The sequence below is a fragment of the Muntiacus reevesi genome, chromosome 8, assembly GCF_963930625.1.
Source record: "Muntiacus reevesi chromosome 8, mMunRee1.1, whole genome shotgun sequence".
Taxonomy (NCBI): domain Eukaryota; kingdom Metazoa; phylum Chordata; class Mammalia; order Artiodactyla; family Cervidae; genus Muntiacus; species Muntiacus reevesi.
Window position 1 is genome coordinate 16,826,804 of NC_089256.1, and position 24,921 is coordinate 16,851,724.

Genomic DNA, 24,921 nt, shown 5'->3' on the forward strand with positions numbered 1-24,921 from the left:
CACTGAAATGTTGTGAAGTAATTAGCCTCCAACTAATAAAAAAAATTTAAAAAAAAATAAATAAAAAATAAAACAAATGAAAATCAGGAAAAAAACCTGTTCTCATTTAGTGCAGTTACAGAGTTGTACAGACTTTGTGGAACCCTCCTACTACTGAAGTTGATGTTTCAGTATAAAGGATCCATTGTTGCTATTTCTACCTAAATTTGAAGTAAAAAAGAAATAATCAGAAAAATCTGGAAAGGATTTGGTGGAAAATGAGTTTTAAAATGAAAACTTTGATGCTATCTCTAAACTATGTATAGTAGCAAACATACTTTAACTGGCATGTGTTTACGACACCAGAAAGTTATAATGGGTGATCCTAAAGAAGTTTCTGAGTTATCAGAGAAAATGTTCTTATATTCTATATAGTTTTACTTACATATTTTATTAGATTTCAGATATCCATAAACTTGTCCATTAAACTGGGAGGAAATATTTCTGAACTTTTTTCCTCAAAATTCCTTTTTACCACAAAACTATATTTATGGAACAAGCTCTGATCATAAAATATTTATTGCTATAATATTTTTGTTAGATTTCACTTTTGTGTTTTAGGGTAAACTTGACAAAGCTGTACCTTTGTATGAGCTGGCTGTTGAAATCCGGCAGAAATCCTTTGGCCCGAAGCACCCAAGTGTAGCTACTGCCTTGGTGAACTTAGCTGTTCTTTATAGCCAAATGGTAAGTTCCCATAATGTAACACTTTATAAATGAATAGTTTTAACATATGAAATATAGGTAAACATGTACTAGATATAGGTAAACATGTATTAGATATGAAACAGTAAAAATAATTAAGGGACATTTAAGGTTATCTAATGTTCCCTTTAATACTTGAGAAATTATTAGTTACAATTGTAAGAGAGTCCCTTCTTCTTAGTGTGAAATACTGTGTTTAGTTCATTGCATAGGCTTATTTATTGCTGGAGACTCCCTACATCTCTTTATCTAATATTGTTCCTAAGATGTATCATTTGCTTATGATGAGTAAGAGATATGTTACCCTGGGGTACCACAAAGAAGTTTGTCGTTATATAATTGGATTAATGTTAGTTGTTACCAAGGCAGGTCTAAAACTTAATTTTCTAAATTTTATTATACTACTTCTTTAATTATGATTACTCCTAAATTAATCAGTTTATCTACATCTTGTAGGAGGATATTAAGCCTTTTAAAGCACTTAGCCAAGTAGGTCAGTCTAGAATACCTCAAAAGTAATTTCAGAAACCCAATGTGTTCAAATGAGCATTGTTTCTTTTTTTATAAGAAAAAACACAGTGAGGCCTTGCCGTTATATGAACGAGCATTAAAGATTTACGAAGACAGCCTGGGTCGGATGCATCCTCGAGTTGGAGAAACACTAAAAAATTTAGCTGTGCTTAGGTAAGAATTTTTCACTTTCCTCATACAGCCAAAATCCCTTTTATGACATCTTTGATTCATCATAGAACCCCACAAAATATTCATTGCTGATATGCTTTTTATTGGAACAGAGGGGTTATTTTTGGCTGATCTAGTTCAAGAGACACTGAAATAACATCCAAAAGTGAAGCTGAAGGTAGCACAACCTTCATGGTCTGTGTTTGAGTGTCATGGTAAATAAGAGGATGGATTACACTGCAGCTAACTGGCTCTGCTGGTAACCTGGCAACTTGCTATCCTCAAAGTGAATTTATCATGTTGACTTCTGCATTATATTTACCTCAGGATGCTAACTTCCTTAAGCAGTTTCACTGTACCCATTACAATGTAGTCTTAATGGTGCCCTTATAAGACACTTGGCAGCAGACAAAAAGGAGAAGAATTTGGGTATTCTGTTTTATTGGTCTGCCTGAAAATGGACTTTTCTTGCAGAGTAAAATTTACAAACTGAAGTTAAAATATAAAGTAAGATCATTTCTTAGGCAAAACACTAAGCCTAGAAATGATCCACAGACTCTTTCCAGGTAATGGGTCAAGCTGCCTCTTGCACGTCACTGTGGGAACATTCACTATTTCACAATGGACAGAAAACCTGGCTGTAGGGTTTTACAGAAGGTGAGGTGGAGAGCACAATGATATTTAGTAAGTCTCCACACTTTTGGGTAGATTTCAGGTGGATTTTTTTTTCAGTTATTTATATTTTGTCATATGGTTAAATGACTAGCAATTGGCTGAAATAATCTTGGAAATTCTGTGATAGTTGGCATTTTAGAAAATTCTGAAACTATTCAACAAATATCTTTTTCTATATAAAAAACTAATAATTAAAAACCTCCAGTTTTTCAATCTTCAGCTTGGAAAAAAGAACACATTTTTTTTTTGTATTTCTGTTTTTCTTGTTTTTCTGTATCCTGTAAGATCATTTAGAACTGTTAAAAGGTTATATTCTCATTTTGAGAAATTTTTTATCCCAAAGCTATGAAGAAGGGGATTTTGAAAAAGCCGCTGAACTATACAAAAGGGCAATGGAAATAAAAGAAGCAGAAACATCACTTTTGAGTGGAAAAGCTCCTTCCCAACACTCATCAAGTGGAGATACATTTAGCTTAAAAACAACCCATTCTCCTAATCTTTTCCTTCATCAAGGACAAAGGTGATAGCAGCAACTACAGTTCATTGGAAATGCACCTTAGGATAAAATATTTAAGAAACATTTGGAACTTCAGAATTTAAAATTTATAAAAACTGTTAAGAAAATTTAATTTTACTTTGTGTGATTTAACTGATTATTTGTATGACATTGGACTACACTGAAGTTTGAGTCATGATTATTTCAACTTTAGTTGTTTGAAAGAATTAGCTTTCCTATTGTGTGGGAACCAATATAGACACCTTGGAATCCTAAGATGACATGAAGAGTTGATCATGGAGAGTAGACTGGTCTCTGTTCTGTAAGAGCAGTTATGACTCTTTATTAGCAGTTAAGACAAGGAGTTCAAGAATTCCATGATTCTTATCTCTCAAAATCTACTTTAGCCTCACCATTCCTCATCTTGCTATTCAGTAGCAGTCTGGCCCAGTCATCTACCTCAAAGAAGAGTTTCAGAATAAAGGGATAATGTTTATGGAACTATGAACTGTCTTCTGTAAAATGAACTAGTATTGGGAATCTCTGTCTGCTACATTTCTTTTATTCTAACTTTTCCTTGAGCAGATATGGCTAAGCCCACTGTTTTCTGTGCTTTCTACATTGTATATTGTTTTTACTGTGTAGAATGTACTTGCACAATCACTACTTTGTCAACAAAGGTCCGTCTAGTCAAGGCTATGGTTTTTCCAGTGGTCATGTATGGATGTGAGAGTTGGACTGTAAAGAAAGCTAAGCACTGAAGAAATGATGCTTTTGAACTGTGGTGTTGGAGAAAACCCTTAAGAGTCCCTTGGACTGTAAGAAGATCTAACCAGTCCATCCTAAAGGAGATCAGTCCTGGGTGTTCATTGGAAAGACTGATTTTGAAGCTGAAACTCCAATACTTTGGCCACTTGATGCAAAGAGCTGACTCATTGGAAAAGACCTTGATGCTGGGAAAGATTGAGGGCAAGAGAAGGGGACGACAGAGGATGAGATGGTTGGATGGCATCACCGACTCAATGGACATTGGTTTGGGTGGACTCCGCAAGTTGGTGATGGACAAGGAGGCCTGGCGTGCTGCAGTTCATGGGGTAGCAAAGAGTCGGACATGACTGAGCGACTAAACTGAAGTCCATATTGCAGTAACAAATCAAGCTCTTTGGCACTCTTAACTTTTCCCAAAATATGGACACAACCTTCTTCCTTAAATGGCCTAAATCTACCTCTTCATTTGTCTAGAGCTCAAATTAGCTGGCCATTTTATACTGAAAATTAAATATTTTTATAGATTTTATAAATGGGGTATTGTTTCATACAATTTATGTATTTATATATAATAAAATTTTCAATTTTAATACTTGTAAAATTCCAGCATGTATTAATTGTAAAGGTGAAAGATGTGATAACCATATTTCACTATTTTAAAATAAAGGTGAAATTTCAAGTTCTTTTTTTCCCACTCCAGTTTATACCAAAGGATTATATTTACATAATTAAGAAAAATGTTGAACACTACAAAAAAAAGAATTAGCACTGTAGTTTGCTAATTCACTGAGTAGTTTGCTCAACTTGAGCTTCAGTGACTCCTTAGAATTTTGGTTAACGTTCTCTAAGGCTTGGCTACTCAAGGTGGTCTGTGGACCAGAATTATCAGTATTACCCTGGGAGCTTAGTAAAAATTCAGACAGGCTCTCCCCAGACCTACTGAGTCAGAGTCTTCAATGTAGCTAGATTCTCAGGTGATTAATATGCACATAAGTTTGGGAAACAGTGGTCTAATTTTAAGGCACTAGAGTGGTGTTCATTGGAAGGACTGATGTTGAAGCTGAAACTCCAATACTTTGGCCACCTCATGTGAAGGGTTGACTCACTGGAAAAGATCCTGATGTTGAGAGGGATTGGGGGCAGGAGGAGAAGGGGACAACAGAGGATGAGATGGCTGGATGGCATCACTGACTCGATGGACATGAGTTTGAGTAAACTCCGGGAGTTGGTGATGGACAGGGAGGCCTGGCGTGCTGCAATTCATGGGGTCGCAAAGAGTCAGACACAACAGATTGACTGAACTGAACTGAACTGAGAGTGGTGACTTAAAGTAAATGAGGTAGAAATCTTACAAAATGAGCATCATTCTTCTCCCTTCTGGCAGAAGTACAAGAGGGAAAAAAGAAGATAAACCAGAACCATAACACATATTTCTGGGTTTGCCAGCTATGAAAGGCACAAAGCAATTGAATTCACAAATATATCAGACACTGACTGATTTTAGAATTAACCTTTCAGAGTTTAAAATTTGATTATTTAGTGGTATAAGTAATTTAACACATCATAAATATTAAATGCCTTAAACTTTAGAAAACAACCTGAGATTAATATCCTAGATGAAGCCTGAAAGAAAGGAAAAACTAGCAAAAGGATAATATGCATTTTTCTTTGTTCCTACAAAATTTAGACTTGAAAAATATACAAAAAGTGAAAACTTACATTATTCAAAGTGACTTTATGTAAGTTATTAATTATACTTGAGGAGTGATTATTTCAAAAGGTTTAAGTTTAAATATAGTTTTTAAGACTAGATTTTGATCTTACTAATTATACTACCAACTCAAATGTTTTCATGTAGAATGCCTACTTAAAAAGATAAAAAAAATAGGGACTTCCCTGAGGTCTTGTGGTTGGGACTCCATGCTTCCACTACAGGGAGCACTATGATCCCACATACCATGCTGCACGGCCAAAAAAAAAAGGTTTTCAAAAGGAATATTAAGTGCACTTTAATATACACCTTTAACATGAAAAGCATAGGTTTCAAATAATTATAAATCTGAATTGGAAGGCTCTAAAGTGTGGTAGTTATAATTAATTTTCATTCATTAATACTTTACAAAAAGAGAAATACTAAAAAAAAAATGCGACAGGGGAAGTTAAAGCTTCATTAATATTCTTAAATATTTATTACATTTTTGGGTTGGTCAGTGTGTTTATAGGTATTCAGGAAGTAATATTTTTACATAAAGAAACTCAATACTTACTTTTTTTTTTTTTACTACATAAAACATTTGAATAGTACCACAAATTAACCTCCCATTAAATTTAAAAGGGATTAAAGTTAAACATATTGTTTGTTTTATTCTAATTTAGAGCATTTGTGCTAAGGCAATTTTGGGAGTGTGTTTCTATCTTTCACACTTGAAGCAACAGTGTTATAAATCTGGTCAAACACTGGGTTTATTTAGTAATGTAAAATTCAATGATGATTAATTTCTCATAGTCAGCTGTCTACGTATACAAATTTTCATGATATACAGACTGTCAAGAGAGCACTCTAGATTACAAAAAAATTTGTTACCAGATTTTTTTCTGCTAAAATAATAACTTTAATGGAAGATATAAGAAAAAAATTAGATAAGATATTATAAAATATAAGATACCAGCAGGCTACAAATTAAGAACAGAAAAAAAAATCTTTAGAAGATAGTAGGTTCTAATATGTATATGTATAACTGATTCACTTTGCTGCACACCTGAACATAAACACAGCATTGTAAATCAACTATACATCAATAAAAAAATTTTTTAAATGATAGTAGGTTCTAGCTATTTATCAAACTATATAAACTTAAACTTGTAAGTATAGCCTTACCAAATTAATGTACCAAAGGAATGTTATTTAGAAAGACTGCATTTCTTTTCTGAAATTCAAAGCATCTCTTTGAACTAGAAAAGTTATTTTACAGATGAATATACTAAACTTTTAAATAACTGCAATGACCTACCAAGGCAACATAAATACATTTCAAGACTAGAAAGCTATCCCCATATATCCTGACATTACTGTAAACGTAAGAATCACAGTACCCTAAAATCTCAAAACCAATATATTAAACATGTGATATTTGCAACTTTCTGAAATTAGTTTGTAGAATCTTATTTCATAAGTAGGAAAGGTACTTCAAAATTTCTTAATTACATTTTCCCCCAGAGATAGAATTTAGACATTCTCTCTTCAAAGCAAAAAAATCATCAAAATAGGGAGACGAGCACAGTAACAGCCGACAGATAACGGTTACACACGCACGTTCATTAGTCTCCAAACCATCACGAATTTACTTCAACCAAGGCTCTCTAAGCCTTCATTATTTGTATGCAAACTCCAGAGAAAAGCAGTTTATCAAATTACGATGATTAGGGAAAATGATACTCTTCCCTGTGAAGAAATACATGTCAGTCATTGCAGAGGTAATTTAGGCTTCATTTATTATCTGCTACCCAGGACAAGCCTTTGCCAGTACCTAATTACCCGGGGAATCAAATCTGAATAAAATAAAGTATTAGAAGGTAGCCCATATAATGGGTATAATTTAGGTGATCTTAAGCCTAAATTTATCTTTTGCTCCTCAATAAAGCACACTGACTCAGATAGATGATATGCTTTTTCTTAGTGCAGAAATACAATTTGTATATCCTGAAAATATCTCTATTTATCTATCCATGAAGAAAGTTTCTTTTTAATTTGCCTCTGTCTTGCTTAGATTACATATATCACAAGTTTAAAAACTTTTCCAGTGCCTACATTTCAGCTTGTGTTTCATCAGGAAACATTTGAGAGGATGTTTTTACTTTACAGGTTTACAACTGGAAATTCACTGTTGCTCAAGTTAGTAATAGTGGGCTTGTAGAGAGCAATTCCAAACACAATGAGTATGTGCCCGCTGGCTATAATAATCAACATGCTATACCTCTTGTTCTTTCCCTATATTTGATCACACACTATTCCATCTATTGTCCATGGCCTCAGGCAACAGACTACAAAGGATTACTGGAAAGAAAAGAAATATACCAGCAAATTAGTCCTTTCTTCTCACCCCTCCCCAAAAGTCAAAACAGTTCAATGGCTCACCTAGAATAATCCTTTGAAGTTTTCTTACTAGAATGAAACATGTTTTAAGAGAGCGATTTAGTCGAAGGAAGGGAGTAACAAGCAACAGTCACAGAATTTCCAAAGAGTTAATAACAATTCAGTGAAGATTACACATCAACTGATGTTCCCCTAAGTTTTCTCAGTTTTTAGATGATTTTTTTAACTACAAGGAAACAGGTTTAAACACAGCAAGTAAAATATATGCCAGTCCATTATTTACATGTTCTTCATCTTGGCCATAAGGTCTTCCAAGCTTTCACCAGAATCTTCTACTGTTACTTCAGGTACAGAATCTTCTTGCTATCAATAAATGAGGGAAACATGGTGAAAAAATAATCAAAGTTGTTGATGCTTAGGAACATATCAGTAAGCTATAATCATGTTTAAAAAAAACTTGCAAAGTACACCTTCTTTAATAAATATGCCTTCTAATTTTTAGGAGAGATAAAGTCCTTTATTTTCTCCATCAGTCATTTGACTTACAAGGCAGTAATTTCAGTGTTCTTGAGCTCTCTACTGAACTGATATTTTTAAATGGTATCGTGGCTAAACTATCAATATACAGAAGAAGTAGTCATTTAATCAAAATCTATTTCACCAATCCATCAGTGAATGAACAAAACTATTTTGTCTATATTTTCAAATAGTTTAAAATGTGCTGTGCATATTTACATGTTAACACCGAATACCTCTCCTTCCCACAAATCTTAATGCCTAAAAGGTAAAATATCTAAAATAAGAAACACTGGCATTATAAAATAGGTTGAAGATGGAAGAATATAAATAGACATTTTCTCTTATGTCTTCTTATGGTAAATCAGATTTTAGATGTACCTTTTGGGGAACTGTATATGCCACTGTAATTCCTTTAGGTAAGTCAGGGATTGGACCTGAAGAATTTTTCAGTTCCTCTTCTGAAATCTCAGATACCAACTCAATACCTGTAAAGTTAAACTTAATCTTAAAACCACTTTCAAGGAACTTAATGAGCAATAATCATTCAAAACTTGTATAATCTTAATTATAATTAGATTCCCTCCCATAAAAGAAGGTTTTTTGCTGCCATTTCAATTTATAAAACAATTCCTACCCCACTCATTGTCTTCATGTATTATCTCTCCTTCTTCTTGAATAACCTCCTGTTTGGGCAGTGCTGCTACCTTTTTCTGTAGAAATCAAACAGTTTCAGTGTTTCTACACATTCTCAGTTCTCTGAAGCATCATTCAGAATTGATCAGAATCAAGAATTCAGACAGACTTTTCCTAAGGTCTACATACAGAGACCTTATGGAATACATAAAAAGACCCTGCAGATATGTACCACTAATCATCAGGGAAATGTGAATGAAAACCACAATGAGATAACACTTGTGAGAATGACTACTATCAAAAAGAAAACAAATAACAAATGTAAGCAAGGATGTGGAAAAAAGGGAAACCCTGTGCACTGTTAGCATGATTGTAAACTGGTGCAATCATTGGAAAACAGTGTGGAGGTGTCTCAAAAAATTAAAAACACAACTACCATGTGATCTAGCAATTTCACTTCTTGGTTTTTGTTTTTTTTTTATGAAAACAAAAACACTCAAAAGATATAATATCAAAAGATATTAATAATCCAATGTTCATTGTAGCATTATTTATAGCAGCCAAAACATGAAAGCAACCTAAATGTCTATCAACAGATAACTGGATAAAGAAGGTGTGGTACCTATATACAATGGAATATGACTCAGCCATAAAAAAATTTACTATTGCAACATGGATGGAACTACAAGGCATTATGCTAAATGAAATAAGTCAGACAACCAAAGATAAATACCATATAATCTCACTTAAATAAAGGACCTAAAAACAAAACAAAAGGAAAACACTCACAGATACAGAGAACAAATAATGTTGCCATAGGAGAGGTGGGGGTGCAAAATAAGTGAAGTGAACAAAAAGGTCTAAACCTATAATTATATAATAAATCACAGAAATACGATTTACAGTACAGGGAATGTAGTCAATAGTATTTTAATAACTTTGCATAGGAAGAGATGATAACTAGACTTAGCATGGTGATCATTTGACAATGTATGCAAATGTCAAATCATTACGTGGTACACCTGAAACTAGCATAATACTGTATGTCAGCCATATTTTAGCTTAAAAAAATTAAAATTTAAAAACAGAATTCAGACAGGCTTTTTATCTTACAAAAAACAAGAAAGGACTTTGAACAAAATTTTCATTTTTAAAGCATGGTGAATAAATTAGAACTTTAAAAATCCAGAATCCATTTACCTTGTTTTCCAAATCTAAATAATTATTTCTTTTTTTTAAGTTTTTGTCCTATGCAATATGATCTCTCATGCATTGTGACACATTGACATATACCTTGTATTCCTTCTGCTGCTTCCTACAGTTTCTGTCATCACACTGAGGATTTGGCTTCATGGACATAGTAGGGAAAAAATCCTGCATTGCATTGTATCCAAGGTAAAAACTAACAGTACCAAAATTTAACAGAAACCTAGAAAAACAAAGCAGACTTAAATAAAGAAACAAAACCATAAAAATATTAGAAAAAACTGATACTTTTTAAAAAATTATTTTGAAGGTAATGATTTTTGTAACATGAACCCAGAAAACAATTTTTTTATCTTGTTTATAGGGCCTGGCTTATAGTAGATTTTCTTGAATTAAACAACAGAATGCACTATTATTTTTTGAACCTGTAATAAAGATAAAATGCTGCCAATTAAACAATGACATGTCAACACCATTAAGAAGCATATTAATTTCAGAGAAGTTCAAATGTGAGATATCAAAGATATCTTAAAAACATCTTTGAGATATGGTTCTAAATCTCATTTTTAAAAGCTTTTTATATATGACACTACAAAGTTTGCTATCTTAAATTTGTATTAAATCACAATAAAATTTTACAGAAGTATTCACTCATGTAATAATCACTACCAGATCAAAATGTAGTTGGCCCTCCATACCTATGGGGAATTGATTCCATAACACCCCCACCCTAGGGTACCAAAATTAAGTCCTGCATAATATTTGCAGATAACCTGTGCACATCCTCCCATAACTTTAAATCATCCCGATGGCTCACACAGTAAAGAATCTGCCTGCAATGCAGGACACCAGGGTTCAACTCCTTGGTCAGGAAGATTTTCTGGAGAAGGGAATGGCTACCCACTTCAGTACTCTTGCCTGGAGAAATCCATGGACAGAAGCAGGCTGCAGTCCATAGAATCACAAAGAGGCTGACATGACTGAGCAACTAAGCACTGAGCACTTTCACTTAGCTTACTTTCAATACCTAATATAATGTAAACGCTATGTAAAAAGAAAGTGAAAGTGAAGTCACACAGTCGTGTCCGACTCTTTGCGACCCGATGGACTGTAGCCTACCAGGTTCCTCCGTCCATGGGATTTTCCAGGCAAAAATACTGGAGTGGGTTGCCATTTAAATAGTTCTAAATATAATGCAAATACTATATAAACAGTTAACAGCTTGTGGCAATTCACATTTTGTTGTTTGGAACTTTATGGATTTTTTTGGATCCACAACTGGTTGATTCTGCAGATGCAGAACCCGAGGAAATAAGAACCAGCTGTATAGTGCATTTCCAATATGCCACAAAGTGCCCTTGCTCCCTCACATTTAAATCCGATTCCTTTTTTTTAAAAGTTTTTATTTATTTATTTATCTATTTATTTTGGCTACCCTGGGTCTTCGTTGCTGCACACCAGCTTTTCTCCAGTTCAGTGTGCAGGCTTCTTATTGCAGTGGCTTCTCTTGTTGCGGTACATGGGCCCTAGAGCACTCAGACTTCCGTAGTTGGGGTATGTAAGCCCAGTAGTTGAGGCTTGTGGGGCCTAGAGTGCAGGCTCAGTAGTTTTGGCACAAGGGCTCAGTTGTCTCTTGGCTTCCCAGAGCAGGAATTGAACCTGTGTCCCCTGCATTGGCAAGGGTATTCTTAACCACTGGACCACTGGGGAAGTCCCTGATTCCTTTTAGAAGCTTGTAAGTCGAGGAAAAATCATGTACAAACATAAACAACAAAAGGAAAAAAATTGAAAAAATGCATAGTCTCAACATACAACAAAGAAAGACAAAAAAACCGAAGAGAGAGAACAAGATGTCAGAGCATAAGGTGGACATGGACTACATTTTTCTCCATGGATACATCAGGAATATATTTTCAGACACACAAGTGCGTGCACACCAGCTGAGAGTGGACAGGAGTACCAGACCAGCAGAAAATAATATACAGAACCATGCAAAACTTGGTAGGATGAAGGAAATAGGGGGGAAAACAGGAGCGGTACTAGGACTGGACCTGCCCTCAGTGGGTGGGGGAACTGAAGCATGGTTCTGCTCTCCACATCAGGGCAATTTTGTGAGTCAGAGGAGAAATATTTAAGGCTGAGAGTGAAACAGCTGATCTGTGGCAACCTAAATGCAATGAGAATCAGAAGTCCTTGCCGGGACTTCCCTTGTGGCTCAGCTGGTAAAGAAGTCCTTGCCACAGCCACATGTAACCCAGACAGGGAAGCAGGTCCCCTAGAAGGTGCAGCAGCTGGGAGCTGGAGCTTAGGGATTGTGGAGCAATCCCAAGGTGAGGGCTGTTGTTCACTGTGGAGAGATGGATGTGAGAGAGGAGATTGTGGTGGGAAATGACGGTGGAGGAAAGCAAGGCAGCCATGGAAGCAAGTCAATACTGCTAAGTCAAACAAGGGCGTGTAGCCATCACCACAGCCTCTCTCTCCACACATGCCAACGTGAGCAGCTGAACAACAGAGAGACTGGCCTATCAAGCACCTGACACACCCAACTACAGACCAGGACCCCACCCAGGGCACTCGTTTAAGTGCCTGATGCGTGGGACTACAGAGTAGGACCCCACCCAGGGTGCCTGTTTAAGTGCCTGACACGCCAATCTACAGAGTAGGACCCCAGCTGGGGAGGGGAGGGTACCCTTCTATGTGCCTGACATGCTGAACAATAAAGAAATACCTCAAAAGGGAGCCCTCTAAGGGTCTGAACAGGTAGAGCTATGGAGAAAGACTAGCCAAAGAGGCTTCTGATTGCCAGCTACCAGAGGCTCAAAAAAAGACTCTGATAGGGCCATAACTCCTGCGGCCGAGGTAGTCCGTGTCCCTGCAGACTTGGCACTGCCAGGGTCCCAGCAACCCAAGCAGCTGTGCCACCTTCATGCTAAACCTTCACTGAGGGAGAGCTGCCACATGCAAAAAAAAAAAAAGTCTTCCCATCTATGCACGTGGGGTCGCTTCCCATCCTGTCCAATTTGTTGTGACCTTGTGGACTGTGGCCTGCCAGACTTCTCTGTCAGGGGGGCATTCCCCAGGCAAGAATACTGGAGTGTATTGGTCATTACTGGTGTCCATACCCTTCTAGAGCACTATATTCCCTGCTGCCCTAGCCGCCAACTCCTCTGAGTACCTGGTGCTGCCAGAAACCCTGTGACCTAAGCAGCTGCACCACCTCTACAACTGGCCCTCACTGAGGCAGACCCAAGTCCTCCAGGCTCAGAAGCAAACCCCACTGGATGACCCACATGCAGAGGTGGAAATAAAACCACAGGTGAAACCCAGGGGCAGTATGGCTAAGGAAGAAGACCCAAAACCTTCCCACCAGCTGTACAAGCTGCAGATTAAATCCACGTGATCAATTAGGCAGACTTTGCGTCTACGGAATATATAAAAGGACAACTTTGCATCTACAGGATATATAAAAGGACATTAAGAGCTCCCACAAAAGAAAACACACTAATTCTGATAGCTGTGGACAAAGGAGGCAAGAATACACAGAAGACCAGATTAGAATCTGAGCTGCCCCAACAGCAGGTCCAGAGACCAGCAGCTTCGGAAGGTACCCTAGGGGGGTGAGGTGGACTGTGACTCCCAGTGAGGGAAAGGACCCTGACAGCAGTGATTCAAGAAAAACATTTACTATTCTTATGTTTTGACTTCTTCTGTAGTTTCTTTTGGATTTTTCTTTTTTTCTTCCCACCTCTGCTGCACCTGTTGATTTTAATGGCACTATGAAATCTAATTAAGCTTTTGACTTGTTTTTTTTTTTCAATCACACTTTTTGTTGTTATAAACCTCTGCCTCTATGTTGGGTTTTTGCAGTTCTGTGGAGTTCTCCTTTTTTCTTCCTTTCCCCTACCTTTTTTCTTTTCTAATTTTAATTTTTAACTTTTGAAAACATATTTTTTCTACATTTATTCCTTTGTTTGCTTTTCCTACTGTTCTTTTCCTCTTGCAGTTAATCTTTAATGTATATAAATCTTCTTTCTAAAGCTCTATTTTACTTTTCATATCTATTCGTTTTTTCTTTTCTTTCTTTCCTTTCCTCGGAACATATTTGCTAGTTTTGTTTTCATTGCTTTATTCCTCACTAGGCACCTTAGTTTTGTTTTCCAGTTTGTGTTTTAGTTAGTTTTGTTCTTAACTGGTAGATATAACTTTTGGATTGCTCTGTTCACTATGTCAATCTACTGTACTTTATTTCTGTTTGACTGTTTTGATTTTGCTTATGGATATATATGCATATGTGTATATTCCATTGTTTTCATTATTATTTGCCTGATTTTGTGACTGCCATTTGTCTGGGGTTCATCTTTGGTTGCTCATTTTTGGCTATTTATTGCAATCTCACACATAATGCCATAACAAACCACTTGTGGAACCTCTGTTCCTGACCAGAGATCAAGCCCTGAGCCTTTTGGAGTGGGAGCACTGACTCCAAGACCCTAGACTACCGGAGAACTAACCCTAGGGAGTATCAAATAGTGAGAACTCACACAAAGGAAACCACTTGAATATAAGACCAGGTATCACCTAACCACCAGTAGCATCCTGTGCAGGATGCTTCATTCAAGCAACAAGCAAAACAAAAATATAAACCCAACTGTCAGCAGACAGGATTACCACCTATTCAACCTTGCTGATCAGAAGAAACACACACAAAAATCAGCACAAATCTCACCCTATACGAAACTTACACAAACCACTGGACAAAGAGCAGAAACCAAAAGGAAGAAAGAATTGAATCTTCAAGCCTGGGAAAAGGAGACCTCAAACACAATAAATTAAAACTAAATAATAATATAAAGGTAGAGAAATACTACACAAAAGAGGGAACAAGCTAGAAACAGTTCAGTTCAGTCGCTCAGTTGTGTCTGACTCTTTGCGACCCCATGAATCGCAGCACGCCAGGCCTCCCTGTCCATCACCAACTCCCGGAGTTTACTCAAACACATGCCCATCGAGTCAGTGATGCCATCCAGCTATCTCATCCTCTGTCAGCCCCTTCTCCTCCTGCCCCCAATCCCTCCCAGCATCAGGATCTTTCCCAATGACTCAAGTCTTCGCATGAGGTGGCCAAAGTATTGGAGTTTCAGCTTCAGCATCAGTCCTTCCAATGAACACCCAGGACTGATCTCCTTTAGGATGGACTGGATTGATCTCCTTGCAGTCCAAGGGACTCTCAAGAGTCTTCTCCAACACCACAGTTCAAAAGCATCAATTCTTCAGTGCTCAGCTTTCTTCACAGTCCAACTCTCACAACCGTACATGACCACTGGAAAAACCATAGCCTTGACCAGATGGACCTTTGTTGGCAAAGTAATGTCTCTGCTTTTTAATATGCTGTCTAGGTTGGTCATAACTTTCCTTCCAAGGAGTAAGCGTCTTTTAATTTCATGACTGCAGTCATCATCTGCAGTGAGAAGCGCGCTGGCTGTGACGGATGGCGCAGAAGCGTGCCAGCTGCAACGGACCACACAGAAGCATGGCCGTGAGGAGCTATCCCTCGCCCAAGGTCAGGAGCAGTGGCCCAGAGGAGCTTCCCCACCTCCGAGGTCAAGGCAGTGGTCGAGAGGAGCTACCACGCCGGAGGTCAGGGGCGGCGGCCTAGAAAAGCTACCACAGGCCTTAGGTCAGGGGTGGTGGCCGAGAGGAGCAACCCCACCTCCAAGGAGCGGCTGCTGTGGGGCGCAGGAGGGCTGAGAGGAGCTACTCCACATTCAAGGTCAGGAGGGGCAGCTGTGAGAAGATACCCTTCGTCCAACGTAAGGAGCAGCGGCTGCGCTTTGCTGAAGCTAGAAACACATAAGTCCAAATAAATGAAGAGGAAATAGGCAAACTACCTGAAAAAGAATTCAGAATAATGATAGTAAAGATGATCAAAAACCTTGAAAACAGAATGGAGAAAATCTAAGAATCAATTAACAAAGACCTAGAAGAATTAAAGAACAAATATACAGAGACAAAGAACACAATTACTGAAATTAAAAATACTCTAAAGGAATCAATATCAGAATATCTAAAGCAGAACAAATCACTGAGCTGGAAGATAAAATGGTGGAAATAACTTCTGAAGAGAAGAATAAAGTAAAAAGAATGCAAAGAATTGAGAAAAGTCTCAGAGACCTCAGGGACAATATCAAACATACCAACACTGAACTATAGGGGTCCCAGAAGAAGAAGAGAAAAGGAAACGGTTTAAGACAATTTTTGAAGAGATTATAGTTGAAAACTCCCCCAACATGGAAAACAAAATTGTCAATCAAGTCCAAGAGTGGCAAAGAGTCCCATACAGGATAAACTCAAGGAGAAACACGCCAAGACACACACTAAGCAAAGTAACAAAGATTAAATACAAAGAAAGAATATTAAAAGCAGCAAGGGAAAAGCAACAAGTTACATACAAGGGATACCCCATATTTTTAACAGCTGATCTTTCATCAGAAACTCTGCAGGCCAGAAGGGAATGGCAGGATTATATTTAAAGTACTGAAAGGGAAAAATCTACAACCAAGTTTACTCTATCTGGCAAGGATCTCATTCAAAATTGATGGAAAAATCAAAAGCTTTTCAAACAAGCAAAAGTTAAGAGAATTCAGTACCACCAAACCAGCTTTATGACAAATGTTAAAGGGACTTATACAGTCAAGAAATACAAGAGGAGAAAAAGATCTACAAAATCAAACCCCAAACAATTAAGAAAATGGCAACAGAAACATATAAATCATTAATTACTTTAAATGTAAATGGATTAAATGCTCCAACTGAAAGACACAAATTGGCTGAATGGATACAAAAATAAGACCCATATATATGCTGTCTACAAGAAACCCACTTCAGGCCTAAAGACACATATAGACTGAAACTGAGAAGGTAGAAAAATATATTCCATGCAAATAGAAAGCAAAAGAAAACTGGAGTAGCAATCCTCATATCAGACAAAATAGGCCTTAAAGTAAAGAATATTACAAGAGATAAGGAAGGACACTACATAATGATCAAGGGATCAATCCAAGAGGAAGACATAACAATTGTAAATATCTATGCACCCAACATAGGAGTACCTCAGGACATAAGACAAACACTTACAGACATAAAAGGAGAAGTGGACAGTAACACAATAATAGTAGGAGAGTTCAACACCCCACTCACACCAATGGACAGATCATCAAAACAGAAAAGTAATAAGGAAACACAAGTCTTAAATGATACATTAGATGGATGGATCTCACTGATATTTTCAGAGTATTCCACCCAAATGCAGAAGAATACACGTTCTTCTCAACTGCACATGGAACATTCTCCACGACAGACCACCTCCTGGATCACAAATCAAACCTCAGTAAATTTAAGAAAACTGAAACCGTATCAAGCATCTTTTCCGACCACAGTGCTATGAGACTAGATATCAATACAAGAAAAAACTGTAAAAGAACACCAACTCATAGAGATTAAATGATACATTTCTAAACAACCAACAGTTACTGAAGAAATCAAAAGGGAAATCAAAAAATTTCTAGAAACCAAAGACAATGAAAACACGACAACTCAAAATCTATGGGAAGCAGCAAAAGCAGTACAGAGGGAAGTTTATAGCAATACAATCCTACCTAAAGAAGGAAGAAAAACAGCAAATAGAAAACCTAGCTTTACATCTGAAAGAACTGGAAAAAGAATAAAACCCCCCAAAATTAGCAGAAGGAAAGAAGTCATAAAGATCCAAGCAGAAATAAATGTAAAAGAAATGAAAAAAACAATAGTAAAGATTAATAAAACTAAAAGATGTTTCTTTCAGAAGATAAACATAATTGACATGCCTTCAGCCAGACCTATCAAGAACAAGAGAGAGAAGAATCAAATCAACAAAATTAGAAATGAAAAAGGAAAGGTTACAACAGACAATGCAGAAATACAAAGGATCATAAGAGACTATTATGAACAAAAACATGGCAATAAAATGGATAACCTGGAAGAAATGGACAGAGTCTTAGAAAAGTTCAATCTTCCGAGACTGATTCAGGAAGAAAATAGAAATTATGAACAACCAAATTACAAGCACTGAAATTGAACCTGTGAACAAGAATCCCCCAAGAAACAAAAGTCCAGGACCAGATGGTTTCACAGGAGAGTTCTATCAAACATTCAGAAAAGAGCTAATGCCTATCATTCTAAAACTCTTACAAAAAATTGCAGAGGAAGGAACACTTCCAAATTCATTCTACGAGGCCACCATCACCCTGATACCAAAAATAGACAAAACAACACAAGAAAAAGAAAACTACAGTCCAATATCACTGATGAACAAAGATGCAAAAATCCTCAACAAAATTTTAGCAAACAGAATTCAGCAACATGTTAAAAAGCTCATACACCTGGTCATGTTGAGTTTATTCTAGGGATACAAGGATTCTTCAATATATGCAAATCAATGTGATATACCATATAAGCCAATTGAAAGATAAAAACCATATGATAATCTTAGATGCAGAAAATGCCTTTGACAAAATTCAGCACCCATTTATGATTAAAACTCTTCAAACAATGGGCATAGAAGAAACCTACCTCAACACAGTCAAAGCCATGTATGATACGCCTAGAGCAAACATTATTCTTAATAGTGAAAAACTGAAAGCATTCCCTCTAAGATCAGGAACAAGACAAGGGTGTCCACTTTCACCACTATTATTCAACATCATTTCGGAAGTCCTAGCTATAGCAACCAGAGAAGAAAAAGAAATAAAAGGAATCTGGATCGGAAAAGAAGTAAAGCTCTCAGTTTGCAGATGACATGCTACTGTACATGGAAAACCCTAAAGGTAGTATCAGAAAATTAGTAGAGCTAATTAGTGAATTTAGCAAAGTTGCAGGATACAAAATCAATACACAGAAATCACTTGCATCTCTATATACTAACAATTAAAAAATTAGAAAAACAAATTAAGGAATCAATCCCATTTATCATTGCAACAAAAAGAATAAAATATCTAGGAATAAACTTACCAAACAAAAGAAATGTACACCTAAAATTATAAGATGCTGATGTAAGAAATCAAAGATGACATAAGTAGATGGAGAGTCTTCCATGTTCCTGGGTAGGAAGAATCAATATTGTGAAAATGACTATACTACCAAACATAATCTACAGATTTACTGTGATCCATATGAATTTACCAATAAAATTTCTCACAGAACTAGAACAAAAAATTTCACAATTCATACTGAAACACAAAAGACCCTGAAGATTCTAGAGAAAGAAGAATGGACCTGGAGGAATCAACCTTCCTGACCTCAGATTATACTACAAAGCTACAGTCATCAAGACAGTAGATACTGGCACAAAAACAGAAATATAGACCTATGGAACAAGATAGAAAGCCCAGAAATAAACCCATGAACCTATGGATACCTTATTTTTGACAAAGGAGGCAAGAATATACAATGGGGCAAAGACAGCCTCTTCAATTAATGGTGCTGGGAAAACTGGACAACCACATGTAAAAGACTGAAATTAGAACACTTCCTAACACCATACACAAAGACAAACTCAAAATGGACTAAAGACCTAAATGTAAGACCAGAAAATAAAACTCTAAAGGAAAACATAGCCACAACAATCGATGACATAAATCAAAGCAAGATCCTCTATGACCCATCTCCTAGAGTAATGAAAATAAAAATAAAAGTAAACAAGTGAAACCTGATTAAACTTAAAAGCTTTTGCATAGCAAAGGAAACTATAAGCAAGGTGAAAAGACAACTCTCAGAATGGGTGAAAGTAGCAAATGAAACAATGGACAAAGGATTAATTTTCAAAATATACAAGCAGCTCATACAACTCAGTACCAAAAAAACAGCCCAATCAAAAAGTGGGAAAAGACGTAAACAGACATTTCTCGCAAGAAGAAATAGAGATGGCTAACAAACACATGAAAAGATGCTCAATGTCGCTCATTTTTAGAGAAATGCAAATCAAAACTACAATAAGCTATCACCTTACACCAGTCAGAACAGCCATCATCAAAAAGTCTACAAACAATAAATGCTGGAGAGAGTGTGGAGAAAAGGAAATGCTCTTGCTTTGTAGGTGAGAATGTAAATTGATATAGCCACCACAGAAGACGGTATAAAAAAAAAAAAAACTAGGAATAAAACCACCATATGCCCAGCAATCTCACTCCTAAGCATATACCCTGAGGAAACCAAAACTGAAAAAGACACATGTATCCCATTGATCACTGCAGCACTATTTAAAATAGCTAGAACATGGAAGCAAGCTAGATGTCCATCAACAGACAAATGGATAAAGAATTTGTGGTACATATATGCAATGGAATATTACTCAGCCATAAAAAGGAACACATTTGAGTCAATTCTAATAAGGTGGTTGAACCTACAGCCTATATACAGAGTGAAGTAAATCAGAAAGAGAAGACAAATATTGTATACTAATGCATATATATGGAATCTAGAAAAACGGTACTGAAGAATTTATTTGCAGGGCAGCAATGGTGAAACAGACATAGAGAACAGACTTATGGACATGGGGAGAGGGGAGGAGAGAGTGAGATGTATGGAAAGAGTAACATGGAAACTTACATTACCCTATGTAAAATAGATAGCCAATGGGAATTTGCTGTATGTCTCAGGAAATTCAAACAGGGGCTCTGTATCAACCTAGAGGGGCAGGATGGAGAGGGAAATGGGGGCGAGGTTCAAAACGAAGGGAATATATGTATACCTATGACTGATTCATATTGAGGTTTGACAGAAAACAACAAAATTCTATAAAGCAATTATCCTTTAATTAAAAAATTAATTTAAAAAAACTGAGCAGAGGATATAAGAAGACAATTCACAGAAAAATATAAGTGCTCAAGCCTTTGCACAACTGGAAATTAAAATGAGATACCCATTTTTCACATATCAAATTGACAAAGATAAGAGTTTGATGACTAACATCATATACAAAAATAAAATCAAAATGGAGTAACGATCTAAATCTAAAACCTAAATATTTCCTAGATGGAAACATAAGCAGAACACTCACTGACATAAATTGTAGCAATATTTTTTTGGATCCATCTCCTATAATAATGGAAATGAAAAGAAAAATAAACAAATGGGACCTAATTAAACTTTTGCACAGCGATGGAAACCATAAACAAAAGAGACAAACTATGAACTGGGACAAAATATTCACAAACTATGCTACCAATAAGAGATTAATTTCCAAAATATACCAATAGCTCATATAGCTTAATATCAAAAAACAATCCAATCAAAAAGTGGGCAGAAGACCTTAACAGACATTTCTCCAAAAAAGACATACAGATGGCCAACAGGCACATAAAAAGATGCTCAATATAGTTAATCATTAGAAAAATGCAAATTAAAACTACAATTAGGTATCACCTCACACTGGTCAGAATGGCCTTCATCAGAAGGTCTGCAAATAATAAAGGATTTGGAGAAAAAGGAACCTTCCTACACTGTTGGTTGTGATGTATACTGGTGCAGCCACTAGGAGAACAGTATGGAAGTTATTTAAAAAATTATGAATAGAGTTCTCATATAATCCAGGAATCCCACTCCTTGGCATACATCCACAGAAAACTCATTTGAAAAGATACATGGATCCCAATGTTCACAGCCGCACTTTTCACAACAGCCAAGACATGGAAGCCACCTGAAAGTCCACTGACAGACGAATGGATAAAGATGTGGTGTATCCAGCCCAGGTGGGATGCATGAGTCAAGTGCTCGGGCCTGGTGGGCTGGGAAGACCCAGAGGAATCGGGTGGAGAGGGAGGTGGGAGGGGGGATCGGGATGGGGAATACGTGTAACTCTATGGCTGATTCATATCAATGTATGACAAAACCCACTGGGGGAAAAAAAAAAAGAGATGTGGTGTATATATATAAAGAAATATTCCTTAGCCATTAAAATAAGAATGAAATAATGTCATTTGCAGTAACATAGATGGACCTAGAGATGATCATACTAAGTGAAGTAAACCAGACAAAGACCAATATCATCTGGTATCACTTATATGTGGAATCTAAAAAACTTGATACAAATAAACATTTATAAAACAGAAACAGATACACATAGAAAACAAATTTATGGTTATCAAAGGGGATGGGAGGTCAGCAGCAAGGGAGGAAGATAAATTAGGAATATGGGATTAACACATATACACTAAATATACAAAATAGGAAAACAAGGACCTAATATATAGCACAGGGAAATACACTCAATATCTTGTAATAACTTATAAAGGAAAATAAGCTGAAAAAGAATATACATGACTTGCTGTAAACTTCAAAAATAAAATTTTGATGATACCTAATGTTACCAAAGGTGTGGACAAACCAGGAACTCCCAACACTGTCATGGAAATGTACAAACCTTTTCAAGGAGAAATTTAGTAATATTTGTCAAAATAAGTATTGCATAAACTTAGAAATTACACTTCTAAAAATTCACACTACAAAAATCTAGTATACAAAGATATAAGACAAGATGTTTTTTGCAGTGTTGTTAATAATAGCAAAAAAAATAAAACCTGTAAGTAGCCTAAATGTCCATCAACAGAGAGCTGGTTAGATATGATATATCTAGAGATACAGACATACAAAGAGATACTTTATAGAAATGATTATTTTCTCCCTTCTTCATAACATACAATAAAATGTCATGTTTAGATAGGACCTGCTGAAGTCTAACAGACCATTTGTCTTGTATGAAACAGTCACAGAGAGTTGCCTTGAGAGTTCTTATGTATGCTGGTATTTCTTTGCTGGTAGGTGATACTAAGATTAGAGTGCCTCTCTGTATCATGTAGCAATTTTTTCTTATTATATTGGATGCTGAAGAAACATAACTAAGCTTATTAACACTGAAAAGTGAGGGGAAAAAATGGCCTGAGTTAAGGAACAACTAAAGTAGTTCTGCTTTTCATGAAGTATGAGTTTGTTCAAAAATTCTGACATTAATTTTAGCTGCAAAGAAATCTTTGTCCTTAAAAAAAAAAAGAAAGAAAATTTTGTCCTTAGCTATAGTTTAGATGGTGTGGTTGCTGGGATATCTATCTATTTATGGATAGTAGATATTCACATATTATTTTTATTAATAAATAATAAGCATCAATGGCAGAAAGTGAAGAAGAACTAAAGAGCCTCTTGATGAAAGTGAAAGAGGAAAGTGAAAAAGTTGGCTTAAAAATCAACATTCAGAAAACTACAATCATGGCATCCAGTCCCATCACTTCGTGGGAAACAGATAGGGAAACAATGGAAACAGTGAGACACTTTATTTTTGGGGGCTCCAAAATCACTGCAGATGGTGATTGCAGCCATGAAATTAAAAGATGCTTGCTCCTTGGAAGAAAAGCTATGACCAACCTAAATAGCATATTAAAAAGCAGAGATGTTACTTTGCCAAGAAAGGTCCATCTAGTCAAACCTATGATTTTTCCAGTGGTCATTTATGGATGTGAGAGTTGGACTACTGAGCGCCAAAGAATTGATGCTTTTGAACTGTGGTGTCAGGAGCTCTGCGAGTCTTGAAAGCTCTTGAGAGTCCCTTGGACTGCAAGAAGATCAAACCAGTCAATCCTCAAGGAAATCAGTCCTGAATATTCTTTGGAAGGACTGATGCTGAAGTGGAAACTCCAATACTTTGGCCACCTGATGCAAAGAACCAACTCAATGGGAAAAACCCTGATGCTGGGAAAGATTGAAAGCAGGAAGAAAAGGGGATGACAGAGGATGAGATAGTTGGATGGCATCACCGATGCGATGGACAAGAGTTTGAGTAAACTCCAGGAGTTAGTGATGGACAGGAAAGCCTGGCATGCTGCAGTCCATGGGACTGCAAAGAGTCGGACACAACTGAGCGACCAAACTGAACTGAATAAGCATCAAATCAAGCGAGTGTGTCTGTGTCTAGGTCTTCACCCTTTGGCCAAATCTACAGATTTAAATCCTTCGGTTCAGTTCAGTTCAGTTCAGTCACTCAGTCGTGTCCGACTCTTTGCGGCCCCATGAATCACAGCACGCCAGGCCTCCCTGTCCATCACAAACTCCTGGAGTTTACTCAAACCCATGTCCATTGACTCGGTGATGCCATCCAGCCATGTCATCCTCTGTTGTCCCCTTCTCCTCCTGCCCCCAATCCCTCCCAGCATCAGGGTCTTTTCCAATGAGTCAACTCTTCACATGAGGTGGCCAAAGTATTGGAGTTTCAGCTTCAGCATCAGTCCTTCCAATGAACACCCAGGACTGATCTCCTTTAGGATGGACTAGTTGGATCTCCCTGCAGTCCAAGGGACTCTCAAGAGTCTTCTCCAATACCACAGTTCAAAGGCATCAATTCTTCGGTGCTCAGTTGGTTAAGGCTTCATAAATAAATATACCAGTACCACTGTAGCATTTAACAAGAGCTATTCCAAATGGAGGAAGTCACACAATTATGTGTGTGCTGATGTGTGTAAATTAATATGTATTTAAATTAAATATATTAGATTTATTTATTTATAAATTAAGGGCTACCCTGGTGGTTCACTCGGTAAAGAAGACTGCCTGCAATGCAGGAGACCCAGATTCAATCCCTAGGTTGGGAAGATCCCCTGGAGAAGGAAATGGCAACCTGCTTCAGTATTCTTGCCTGAGAAATCCCATGGACAGAGGAGCCTGGTGGGCTAGAGTTGGACACGACTTAGTGACTAAACCATCACCACCATATATGAATTAAACCACTACCATATATAAATTAAAAGTATACGTATATTATACATATATAAAATTTAAAAATATCTGTACTTTAAATTTAAAAAAGCAAATACTTAGCTGGTAACTCCAATTTTGAAATGTTTGTCAAAAGTAAACAGAAAAATTATTCTTCACTCACTTTAACACATTTTGTACCAAGATCCCAGCAACCACTCCCATAGTAGTAGGAAGACTGGCTGCACAAACACCTTCTCGTTTCAGAGTCTTCTCATCAATATTTGCAGCAACTACAAGTGGTGGAGCACACTACATGAGAAAGAATAAAAAA

At 36.7% G+C, this 24,921-nt stretch overlaps 2 protein-coding genes across 6 annotated transcripts in view; one reads left to right on the plus strand and one right to left on the minus strand.

Moving 5' to 3' along the window:
• The window catches only part of NPHP3 (nephrocystin 3), a 59,351-nt gene extending 53,968 nt beyond the window's left edge, over positions 1–5,383 (plus strand). For 4 of the 5 annotated variants that reach the window (XM_065942344.1, XM_065942347.1, XM_065942348.1 and 1 more), the window contains 3 exons: positions 601–726; positions 1,313–1,428; positions 2,444–5,383. In XM_065942344.1, the coding sequence (XP_065798416.1) occupies positions 601–726; positions 1,313–1,428; positions 2,444–2,624 (423 nt within the window). In that variant the 3' untranslated portion in view covers positions 2,625–5,383. Of the gene's footprint in view, positions 1–580; positions 727–1,312; positions 1,429–2,443 lie in introns of those variants that run through there. The other variant, XM_065942349.1, reaches the window with a different exon arrangement.
• A 147-nt stretch (positions 5,384–5,530) lies between these two features.
• Positions 5,531–24,921, minus strand: part of UBA5 (ubiquitin like modifier activating enzyme 5) — a 31,438-nt gene continuing 12,047 nt past the window's right edge. Inside the window, exons 8-12 of the mRNA XM_065942354.1 lie at positions 24,772–24,899; positions 9,903–10,038; positions 8,611–8,686; positions 8,355–8,461; positions 5,531–7,820 (exon numbers count right to left, since the gene is read on the minus strand). Of these exons, the coding sequence (XP_065798426.1) occupies positions 7,737–7,820; positions 8,355–8,461; positions 8,611–8,686; positions 9,903–10,038; positions 24,772–24,899 (531 nt within the window). The 3' untranslated portion in view covers positions 5,531–7,736. The remainder of the gene's footprint in view (positions 7,821–8,354; positions 8,462–8,610; positions 8,687–9,902; positions 10,039–24,771; positions 24,900–24,921) is intronic.